The 12190-nt window shown below is 37.2% G+C and overlaps 1 protein-coding gene across 2 annotated transcripts in view; it reads right to left on the reverse strand.

The window, feature by feature from the left end:
- ACSL4 (acyl-CoA synthetase long-chain family member 4) overlaps positions 1-1248 on the reverse strand; it is a 15100-nt gene extending 13852 nt beyond the window's left edge. For both annotated transcript variants that reach the window (XM_009889294.1, XM_009889295.1), the window contains exons 1-2: positions 898-1248; positions 409-586 (exon numbers count right to left, since the gene is read on the reverse strand). In XM_009889294.1, the coding sequence (XP_009887596.1) occupies positions 409-586; positions 898-1248 (529 nt within the window). The remainder of the gene's footprint in view (positions 1-408; positions 587-897) is intronic.
- Positions 1249-12190: the final 10942 nt, after the last annotated feature.

Raw genomic sequence — 12190 nt, forward strand, 5'->3', positions numbered from 1 at the left:
CTTCCGATAACCATTTCTTCTTTTGCATGCATAAGTCGGGATACAGACAGAAAATACTATAAACGCATTCCACATTTTTGGGAGAGAAATGCAACTACTGACATCTCCAGAGTATTTAAAAAAAAAAACGGAATAATAACCATACTGTTCTGTCATTCTAACATCTAGAACATTACTACAATAAAATCAGAAAAAACAGTCTCATAAGTATGAGCAAGTTAATTTTAGGGATCTCTGCAATGCATAGAATAGACTGGAAACTTCAAGAATCAGACCGTACGCAGATGAAATTTATGAAATTCTTATACCATCAATGACAGGATTGGCAGATTCAAAATACTTAACAGCCAAACCAGTGCTGAGAAATGGTTCTAAAGTACATTAGAAGTAAACAAGTTCAGCACTCACGAGGGAAGTTGTACTTGAAGCAGGCGAGAGCTGCAATCATCCATTCTGCTCGGGTCTCACAGAATATGACAACGGTACTCTTTGGGGTTAGTCCCAGGGCAGTCAATCCACTCCCCAAGCGATTCACTTTCTCATTTACTTCTTCATAGGATAACCATCTGTAAGTTCCTAAAATTAACTGGTGGGTGAAAAAAAAATAATTGTGATAACAAGAAGGTGCCGGTACAGCTCTATCGCCATAACACTGTAAGCACACACACTGCCATTCATTAAAAGAAACAAAAAAAATCACTTTTATGTTTCTTGAAGTAGAATAAATAGTACATCCTGTATTCTGTTATTCTTTAACTACTATAAAATAGATGTTTTATACCATAAGAGGATGATAGGATGATTAAGGAAGACCTCTAAGGAGACTTGCACTGTTGAGGCAAGATGCAAAGCAGCTCAAAACCAAATCAGAATTAAGTACAAAAGTGTAAGTTTTACCTTTTTGAACACTTTTCCATTTGGTTGCATTTCATTTTCTTCACTCAGTATTTCTCTGGTCCCAAGACAGTCCTTCTTCCCAAACTTCGCTAAAGCATGGTCAAACAGCTTGTCCAACGTGTCTGCTCCAGGAATGTTTATGTTTGCTAGTGAGTCAAGATGAGTGACAGAACGGTAGGGGCTTCCAGGTTTGTCCGAGATGGGTTTAGCTTTTAAACGCTTTGCCATAGCCTTTTTCTTCTTAGCATTGGTAAGAAAATACCATGGAATAAATACAAGCATACTGTACAGAGATATTATCAAGTACACAGGCAGCAAGAGAATGGCATATCCTTCTAGCCTAAGTTTCATCGCAGGTATTTAAAAAAGCAGACTCTCTTATTGTGTTCTGAAGCAGGCAAGAGCAAAGCAGCAGTGCAGTATGGTGTAGGAAGAAGCAACAGTAAGTCAAGCTAAGGTAGTTCTGTTTCAGAGCAGCTGCTAAAATTTTAGTAACCTTTGAGAGCCAACAGTGGACACCTGTGGGTGAAGACCAGAGCCAAGCAGAGAGCAGGAAAAAAAAAAAGAAAAAAAGAATTAAATTAGTAATATTACAGTCAATCCATTAGTTTTAGTCCTTCTAAGAGTTCACTTCAAATGCATCAAGACAAAGGAGACTGAAGTAACTGATTTGAGGCATGTACACTGCACGATACAGCAGCCTACTGCTCTGAAGATGAAAGAGGATCAATCTTTTCCATACTTGTTTGTTGCATCCACAAATATTTACTTTTCAAAGGCTTTTCCCCACTATCTCTGTTTGAATAGTTCAGGGCTGTTGGGATGAAGTCTGTCCTTCACATCATAATATTGTGTTTAAACTACTTGAGTAATGCTACAGTTGCATAATTATAGGAAAGGTCAACAGTTGTTTTCCCCCTAAATATTTGTACTACAGAGAAAAGATACAGTAGATTTCTTTACTGCTTTTCAGAATATTATATCAATTTATATTCAGATTAAAGTGTATCTCGATACAGAGTCCTCAAAAGTCTACATGTTGTAATCTAAAAACTATATATTCCAAAACTGCTTTATTAACTTTGCCCCAGCAACTGAATTTTTAATCTATTACTTCCTAACTATGAATGTCAGACTCTTGGAAAGGGATTTGCTTTTCCTCCTCCAAAAACTACTTCAATGCATTCCAGGTATGGAAAATGGAATCCAATTTGACCAATTTAATCCAATTTAAAATAAAGCACAGTTTGGCAAGATTTTGTCTGCACGAGAACTGGGCCTAAATAAAGACCGAAGGTGAGTGGGAGAAAAACAAGGGCATCATAGCAAACCACCGCTGTGGCTAGCCCAGTGGTGCTAGCCCAGTCTGCACTGGCAGGCAAAAGATACAGGTTGTTATCTTCATCTGGATGGCATGCAAACACGGCACGCAAACACGGCGTGAACAGTGCACGCAGCAGGAAAAACAAAAGGTGCACCAAGGAAAGAGCAGTACCTCGGGCACACAGGGAGGGGAGTGAGTGGCGCTGAGCAGCTTATTGCAAAGCCCAGTCTTTCATGGAGAGAAGCTGCTCAACAGAACGGATGAGAACAGGGAAATTTCAGGGCTCTATCGAGAATTAAAAGAACGTGGGCACACCTCAAAGTGTACCTTTGTTAACATCTTTGCCACCCTCAGGTGATGAGGAAGGCTACAATTAACATTTCAGGTTAAACAAGACAACTGTTACTACCAGCATAACAAAAATCTATGAATAGGTTGTTGGGGTTTTTAATAAGAATTCCAATATCCGCAGTTGTGTTGTAGCCAATATCAACAGCACTTAATGTAATGTAAGATTAAGAGATCTGCAGATACTTAAAATAACATGATCACCCCATTAATTTTTTAAATTAAACCTATAGAATAAAATTACTATTGAGTCACAGTAAAATGTACTAAACTAAGCTTAAACTTGTTCAGAAAAAGAGTATTCTGCATATTTCTTTTTATAAAAAGTGAATGCTACATTCTTTTCAAAATGCTTCTTCTTATTCTGCTTTTAGTTAACCTCATTATCAACTGCTCAGCATACAGTCAAACCTCACCAGAAGAGGTATCATTCTACTTCGCTAAGCTCCAGTTCTCGAAAATGAAGGTTTACCGGTTTATATTACAAATCTTGTACAATATTTTCATTCCAGTTAATTCAGTGCTCCGAAAGCAGCAGTTGAGCTTGTATTTAAAACAAAAGCCAGCCATAGCGCTAAGACTGCAGTCAGAAAACCTCAGTGCATGCCCATGATTAGACACAATGCTACACATTAAAATAAACTCCACGGAGAACTCTCGCTGCTCTTCACCTTCCGGCAAAAAGCGTATGACCAGACACAATGACTTGGATAAAAATCAGACTTGTTAGACTAATGCAGACAACGTAATGTAATGAGACAGTATTTTTTCTGGCTGAGTAGTAGCTTTTTCAGAAGTAGTCCTACTGATAAAAAACTACTCGCTAATAACCAAGAACGGACTAATTTGGAATGGGAGGAGAGGAATGGGGTCATATTTACTTGAATTCTTTAGGCAGTGTTCTGGACTGACCGAGGCTATAAAAAGACATTTACTAACTTTTCCATTCAATTTAATCTCCTGTACATTAATTTTATAAATTATATCCAAGCTATTCAGCAGCTTGTATAACACTGAACCACCACAACATTTTCAGAGTATTTTCTGTGTACATGTTATCACAACAGATACAAAGAACTGAAGATCATATTTTCACACATTGATTTGCTTACTACTTTCTAATTAAAACTATATTGACTAATGGTATCTATTAATATACACTTATTGCAATTATCTCATTTTTCCACTGTTATATTCCACTCTTTCTTATTGCATCTGAGCAACAGTGAATTGAACTAAAGTCTAGGGTAAGAGCTGTCCCTGGTTTTACCATATGTAGAATGATGGGGACCTGCTCTTGTCGTCTAAGCACCGATGAGGTGCCAACAACACAATGAGTTATAACAGTACTCTCATGATTTAAACGGGTATTTCGCAATATCCAATTCACATTTTATTACTGATTATCAATACTAAGTCTTTAAAACTGAACTGGGTTGCAGAATAAATTGTAAGACTGCGTGAAGAGGACTGTGTTTGAAAACTTACATCCTACTGATGTCACCTAATAAACCTTTCTACATGCACAGAATGCGAGATGATCTTCAAGCTAAGCAACAAAACTCAACTCAGTGTTAAACACTAACTTAAGAACCTTTACAGTTTACTGGAACAACTTTCTAACATGCTAAAAAAACTCATTAAGATGTTTAAAATACTGCCTGAAATAATGAAGTAATGATAAAAAGGTCTTAATGGGAAAGAATGGTTGTTTTGTCCTAAAACTGGCACCCTGTTGAAATCACTTTTAACTTGCTGCCAGTTATGTTACTGTACACATTAGCAAAAGGTAAAGGTTGCATTTCTTTCATTTTGAAATTTCAGATGTTTGAAATACTTTAAAAAGTGTTTATAAAAACAGGTAACAGCTAACCTGTACACAATTGTCATATTTTAAAGTGTTTCTATCTTGACAAAAACCAGGTGTAATTCTTAACAGAAATCAGACTTAGTAAGTCCCAAAAAGACAAACTTGGCTTTTTCCTTTGAACATACTCATATACAAACTGACACACACGGAGGTATACTTACAAGGGTTCTCACAGCGATGACTGAAGTTTTTTTAGTGTCAATTAGATCTATATTAAAACAGAAAAAAAAATAATATTAGAGGTTGGGATTTTTTTTGCCTTGCAGAAAGGAGGAATCTTTAGAATTTCTGCCCTAATGCTTCTGAAGAAGAACAGCCTATGAATTTAGACAAAGGTGGCACACACTATCCATTACAAGAGGGGAGCAGTGATGTTAGTGGAAAAGACTAAGCTTGCAAACTTACCGAGTACAGATAAAGATGAAGATACCCAAAAGGAGTTCAATTTTTATGGGAACCCCTCCTGTTTAAACATGTTCTGAATAAAGCTATGAACAAAAGCTTAATTTAATTTTTTTTAAAAAAGGCAAGAAACGGACTTTCAGATTCCATACGGTCCATTCTTCTGTCTCAGGGCAGAAGCAACAAGACCTTTATCATTCCTGACGGATGAGTATCAGTAGAAACATTAACTCAGGACTATCCGCAGCATACACTGCCCAAAAGAGTCATAAGGAACATGAAATAGAGTTTGGGTACTGAGGTAAGAGGAGAGTGTACACAACAAAAGCACAGTTATATGGGCAGCGAGGCTTCACTGGTTCCATGACCAGCGAGAAAAATGATGTCTATATGCAACCATACAGATATCCCTTCAAAAAGTCTACTGCATGATCAGTCTCCTGGACTACTTGGTTTTATATACAGAGCGCTTTTACCTGATGTTTAAGCTACTTACATTTTATTAGCCTTTCCCATAAGTCTAAGATTTCAAACAAGGTACCAGTTTTTACAGACTGAAATTGTGTTAAACATCCCTTACGAAATTCTCCTACAAACAGTTTCTCACAAAATATGAAATAAATAACAGGCATAATAATGCTCTTAGTGTTACTGGCACTTGCATGTGGCTATAAAAGATTTTGATCCCTAACAGGACCATCCCAAACTTATGCCAAATAAATATTTATCATATTTTCCATAGAATGCATTACAGAGTGACATACTGAACTTGCGAAAGCACATCCACACAAATTCCATTTGGTTAGAAGCCAAACTTAGCTATTCAAATTACACCTTACGCCTTCATCCTCCTACTTAAGTTCAATTAGACTTTAAAAGAGAGGAGGAGATGCAAAGTTCTCGTCGCTGCACAATCAAGGATACCTTCAAGGCAAGGCAACCGTATTCCTAAAGTGTAATAGTTATGTTCTCTATAAACTTCCTCTTTCCTCACAAATAAAATAAAACGTAGCACTCGCATGAAAAATTTCACCATATCAAAGTAAAACTTATGTTAACACTAGAATATTCAGATTCTGCGATATTTTATGTTGACTTACAAAGTTCGTTATTTCTCTTAATTGTGCAAAGTAACTAGCCTATTTAGACGCTTGTCTATCTGTTTTGGAAACAGCAGAGCTTCCAGTTCTTGGTGTAGGAAACGCACGATCCCAGCAACAGCAATCAGTGTGTGCCAGGCATGCCTACAGCCTGAGAAAAAAACCAACCTAGATGTAGTTTCTCTCCTAGATAGCTGTGTTTTCAGCATCTCCCAGGGATTTCCCTCAGGTGAATAAGCTTCTAGCAATTTTGAAATGGTAACTCGCTAGTCTAGAGTTCATTTATCAGTTGGAATGATATGTTACAGTGTTCGTATTAGAAACCTCACTTGTGAGGTAGTATTTTCCTTATTACTATTATATACTGGGTGTTTACAAAAATCCCACAGTCCAAGCTCACTATAGAAAATAAATAACTGATGTGAGTGCTCATACAAGGACTGGCACTGTATTTTACAGACTGCCACAGATGGATGAGATGTTCTTTGAGCATCATTGGACTTTGATATCCTCAATTAAAAGCTCCAGAGACAGATAATAGCCAACGCTCTAGCCTCGTCCTGCAGCCAGGGCCACAGAACAAAGTCTGAAATCAGAGCACAGGTTCTGGCACAGAAGAGACACTCCTCTCTTTGTAATTGTTCATGAATTTAACTGAAAATCTAAGAAACAAGTGGCAACTATTCTTTTTTTTTTTTTTTTACTATAGAAAAATAGCTTTTAAATAGTCATAAAAGCTTATGAGACTAAATAAGAGCAAAAGTGTGTGTGGGGAACATGGAGAGGGTTTATACTGGAAGCGACTATTCACAGAGGAGGAAGTGCCTTAATCTTCTCTGCATTTAACTATTAGAGCAGAACAGAATCAACTTATCCAACATTTGCACAATCAACTAGAATTTCTAAGTAGAACTCAAAACCTAAAGAAGTATCTGTGGCTAGAAATTTTATCCTATGCAGTTTAATTTTAATAAGGCAGCAAATTATTATCTTCTCTAAGAAAGGCCTTAATTAACCCAAGTCCAAAACACTGTAACAGTTTAATATTGAAAGTATACGAATACCAGTGTTCATTGTACTTCCTCTTGTGTTAAAAAACTTCCAGGGATCCAATTTACTATGTAATAATAGCATGATTAGTAGACAACACATTTCTTTTTCAATCTACTTCAAACATTAATTGCAACTTTTAAAACCTTTTCTCATTGCATTAGGAAAGTCATCTAGTACGGAAAATGACATTAGACAGGAAAAGGATAGAATTCTAGTTTGTGAAGACAACCTGTTTAGTTTAAAACCAACACTGGAGGAAGCCCTGGTACCCCGCAACCGAGCTCTTGCCAGCTTCAAATGGAGACACAATTCTGCCTTTAGCGTAAGCACTCAGCGCTGACTCCTTTCAGGAAGTTCTGAAATCTTCCAAAACAATCCAGCATGAATAAGTAACAACTATTTCCGGAATTTCTCTAGCGTACAGGCAGATTTAAACATTTTGGAAACCACAGTAAGCATTCATAATTTGTTAAGTGGAAAGGTGGTTCTGCACAGTGAAAAAAAATGTGACTTGACCTGAATAAGTGCGTGGGTTATTAGTTACAGTCAGTTTTTGGAAGGGAATTTAACCACTAGTAGTCCTGGATTTGTTCCAGTACTAGAACTGAAAAAGCCTAGGATTTCAAAATGAAAAACCAAGAAATATCACATTGCCAGGAAAATGCAGCAAGCTTAAACGCAATAAATAAATGAGTGCATACTACAAGGCTCTCTCTCTACAAATTTTGCTTTTTCCAGATTTATACCTGTCACACACAAGAACAAGAGAACATTTCTACAGATGAGAAGACTGTGATTAAATAGCAATAAAAGAAGAATCTTGTGGGTAATTACAACTTTTTTGGGGTTAGAAAGATTGAAAGAAGAAAAACTAATGGAAATTATTCCGTTTTTACATCATGTCAGTGTTTTTATGAAAACAAACTCCACCAATATTAAGCAAGTTACTCATGGTAGAAAAAAAAAGTACACGAGGTCCGATTTTTGTTCCTTTCTCACAGGCAGATTTCTACATATTTTCCTATTACACAATTTTGTACGTCAAAGAGCAATGAAAACTCCAGAGGTAATCTAATCAAACGCCAGCAGGTTTCAGGCGTACTTCTGTGCTTTACCAATGCAATAGCAGCTCAAAGCCTGAGAACTTTCAAGAGCTCTTACTACGTCTGTGCAGCATAAATATTAGTACCCACAAACAGGGAGAGGGGAAGTCAGGTATAGTGGATCCTGATGTAAGTCGAGGGTCCCTGTTTAAATACATACATTCTGTTTGAAATAGCAAAACCACAAGTAGTATTAGGAAATCTTGTTTCTCTTACTGCTGCTTAAAAAGAAAAAGTAGTTAATACAATGTTTTACTTAGCTACTAAATAAATATGAGATTTATATTTGGTTTCAAGAAAAATACTGTTGTCCTTTATATTCATTACTTCTGTTTTACTACCTCAGAACTTAATGTCAATCAGGAAAAAATACATCAATTTGTAAGTGTCAAGTGTCATATATCCATTGCTGCAACAAGTATTGTAATGGAAGCCAGACCAGGCATGCTTACCCGGTATTTCTCAATTATCTAACAGGCTGGTGTGAAACTCTCTCCCCTAATCTTGTATCATAAGGGCAAGCAAATATTTGGTGAAAGGGTAAGAGCTGTTTGTGTGCCCCAAAGGCAGAAAACATAAAAGGCCGAGGCATTCCACAACTGAAAACTGCCCATTGAGAACATGCTGAATTGGGAAAGTATTTCCTCTAGGTCCACCTCTGTTAACTTTTGCCTCATTAAATTCTATCCAGAGTCTGCACTGGAAATACCTGAGGCTCATTCACTCCAGCGCTTCCTCTCTCGCAAGCCCGTACTCCCTCTGTGCTGGTTTTGCTGTGAGCCCGTCAAAAGCCTGTGGCACACAGGGTTTCGAGTCAATCCGATTTATCCTACAGTAGTGGGAATGCTCGCAGTCGCTGTAACAGCAAATTCAGTTGTTTCAATGCTTTTTTTGTGGTGAAGGAAGTAAGTGAGAGGCATCCTTTTGTTTCACTGGCATTGTCATTAATGAACATAGTAAGGACTGGTGGTTCAGACAGACAGGATTTCAGAAGAGGATGGAAAAGGAGAAAATCTGCAACTGAAAAATACCAATATTGCCTCAAAACTCTTCCAACATCTGCAAAATATACTTGGGCTAAAGGGCACAAAAATCGAAAAGGAAAATGCCTATTCTATACTAGTAAAGAAGTACTTACTTCAGCCTGATCTCCTCCATATATACCCCCATCTCATCAGGCCTTACGGCAAATATTACTCTTACTCCGAAGTTTCAACAGCGGAGATAACCAATCGTACTGTTCCCACCCCACTTGTAAAAACAAGCACATGCAAAGGCAAGCATCATGATCAAGGACAAATTTTAGAGGATATGTGGCCCTGGAAGTTCTCCAGCAAAAGCCATGTAAACAGTCAAATCAGAACTGATAATCTCTTTCTTCCCGTACGTAATACCAAACGGATAGACTGACTACTTCTGTGTTCGGCTACACAACCATTTTGCAATGGAAAGGCTGTGACTTGCAGGGCTCTGATGATCCAACTAGTGAGATATAAGTTATCCTCATCTTTTAATCTTCTGTTTCTTACTCAGTATTAAACTGCTTTGCAAAAATACCAAAGTAGTGGCCTCTCCTAGGATTGTTGAATTATACAGTCTAGAAGCTCACATCAATTTAAGCCCTATAAAGATAAAGCCCAATTTGCCACATCTTCCATAACATTTTTCTTGCCTGCAAACGCTGTCCTTGAGAAACTCGATACCCCAAGTCACATAATCCCCTAATACATACAATTTATACTAAAACCAGTTTCATACATTTCATTCATTTCATATAGGGTTTGGTGCTTGTTTCTCCCCCATGAAAATCATGCCTCCTTTAAGTACAGACTTGATAAGTTCAAGCTTTCTAAAAACATTCTCTTATTTTAGGCAACTTCAGATAAACTCCAAAGCCTGTTATCACACCTATTGTTTTGGAGCATATTACAGGAGAAAATCTTTGCATTCACCTGTCCTGTATGTTTGAAACTACAGACTGGAGATTCCCCTCTTTATCTTTGTTGTATTTTTAAGCATTACAAATGAAGCAGGTTAAATAAAAATAAAGTACAATAATAATAATAAAAAAAAAAGAGTACTGAACATCCAGACTATTCTGTATAGGTCTGTATCATTTGTGCAGTCTCTAGCATAATACATAACTACAAAGAAGCATTTAAACCTAATTTTTATAAGCAGATTACATTTAAAATTTTCATTTTTAAGGGTGATTCTAACTTGAAAATGTGATTAAAGATACTGATTACAGGCCAAAAAAGGACATTTCAGCTAGAAAAGGGAGAAGTAAAACAAAGCAAAAGCACAAGTGAGACTTCACACTGAACTTGAAGCTGTTCCCTCCCTTTTTTCTGGGTGGAATAAAGACATCTGAAAACTGGCATAATGTTCTGTGGTGTGTGAAGTCGAGCGGTTTTACTTTGCATTGAAAGGGACAAGTAACACTCACACAAGTTATTTCTTTCAGGTAACTTCTTAAACTATGCCACCATTTCACCTCACTCAGCAGGGAATTGGATGGTCTGGATTTTGCTTCTGCCTCCTAACTGGAGCACACCTGACAAAGCAGGAATTGGCTCGAAGTGGGGTTTCTTAAGAGAAGTCGTTTTCTTGACAGAAAAGTTAAGAACTTATTGTGCCCTGAAAACGCAGGGAAAACACAGTAAATAACTGATGTACAGTGTTTTACAGTCTTCAAAGTCAGATGTAATATTCCTGTTTCTGTAATATTAATGAATGTGTGCTGGGGGTGCTGCAGATACACAACTTGCATTCCTACTTTCTAACATTTTGCTTCTAATTGCTAGGTGCTTCCCCGGGTGTATGGAGCATTCATTTTTATCTGTTCTCAACTTCTTGTCAGTATTTGGAACATATGCGTGGATAACAGGTTGTTTAAGCATTACGGGGCTCATCTCCCCTCTTATGTTATTATCCTTGGCTTATGATAATCATTTCCACAACATCCTTTCACAGTGTAAGGAAATTAGGACATCAGGTGCTTTTTGTTCTGCAAGTAAAGATGAAGGAGTACAGGAAAGAATCTCCCTGGGTAACAGTTTTTTTTCAAATTTACCCAGAGACAATGTAGTTATGTATGTAGTATGTCTGTTGGGTACAACTGCTTCACCGATTGCTGGAGCGCATGCATTCAAGTTCAGACGCTGATCACGTTATGGTATTAGGGCTGGGCAACTGTTAATGATGTTTTACTCAACAAGGCAAAAAATTCATTAGTGACATTACCCTACCTGCATAGATTAAATATTAACACTTCTTTCCTGGCCTCAAATCTGGCATCTTACCAAACATCTGTACAGTATGACCTAGGAGGAATTTTATGTACTCTTGTGATGACGTATTCGAAATACTTAAAAGTAAAATGGCATTTCCCAATACAAAATAAAATAGTAACATGAGTCTATTACCACATTAAAGCAAAAGTTAGGAGAGGGTAAACATGGAATCATTCTTTTTTAAATAGGACTCAGCTAACAGATTCGTCTGACCAAAGCTTAGTAACACGAGCACAGGAGACCCAGTCATTAAAAGCTACTTCCTTTATTTATAAATTTCCTGCAATCTAGCGGCATTGCTCTGTAATAACCTTTTTGTGAAAGGAGCAACTCAAACAGTAAAATGTTGAAGTGCATGAACACAAGTCCAGTCTGGAAGCCAAACATGCGATGTAATGCCAGAGATCATCATAATCCCGCCTAATGCTCTACTGAGAGTCCGGTAATATTAACCTCCTGCCTTCTATCCAAATCCAGACACAACAATGGACTACAACAGCTTCTCCCTTTTACTGTAGTTACCCTGACAAATTACATACTGCTTTTTAAATGTCTTCCCAACAGCAACAGTTCTGTAATTTAACAGATAAAGTTTAAATATAATGCTGTATTACTTGAACAAAACCTGACAAAAGCTTTCATTTTGACAAGAAACTCTGCCGACAATTTTATATTTACCTTTATTGCTTTTCAAAAACTCTAGCATCTCTCATCACTGGCATTAGGTTGCTTTTTTCTCAGACAGTGGTCATAATTTAGGTAGTGAAATTAATTACATACCTAAAAAAAAGGGGGGG

This window comes from Charadrius vociferus, unplaced genomic scaffold (assembly GCF_000708025.1).
Source record: "Charadrius vociferus isolate BGI_N301 unplaced genomic scaffold, ASM70802v2 scaffold7, whole genome shotgun sequence".
In the NCBI taxonomy this organism is placed as follows: Eukaryota; Metazoa; Chordata; class Aves; order Charadriiformes; family Charadriidae; genus Charadrius; species Charadrius vociferus.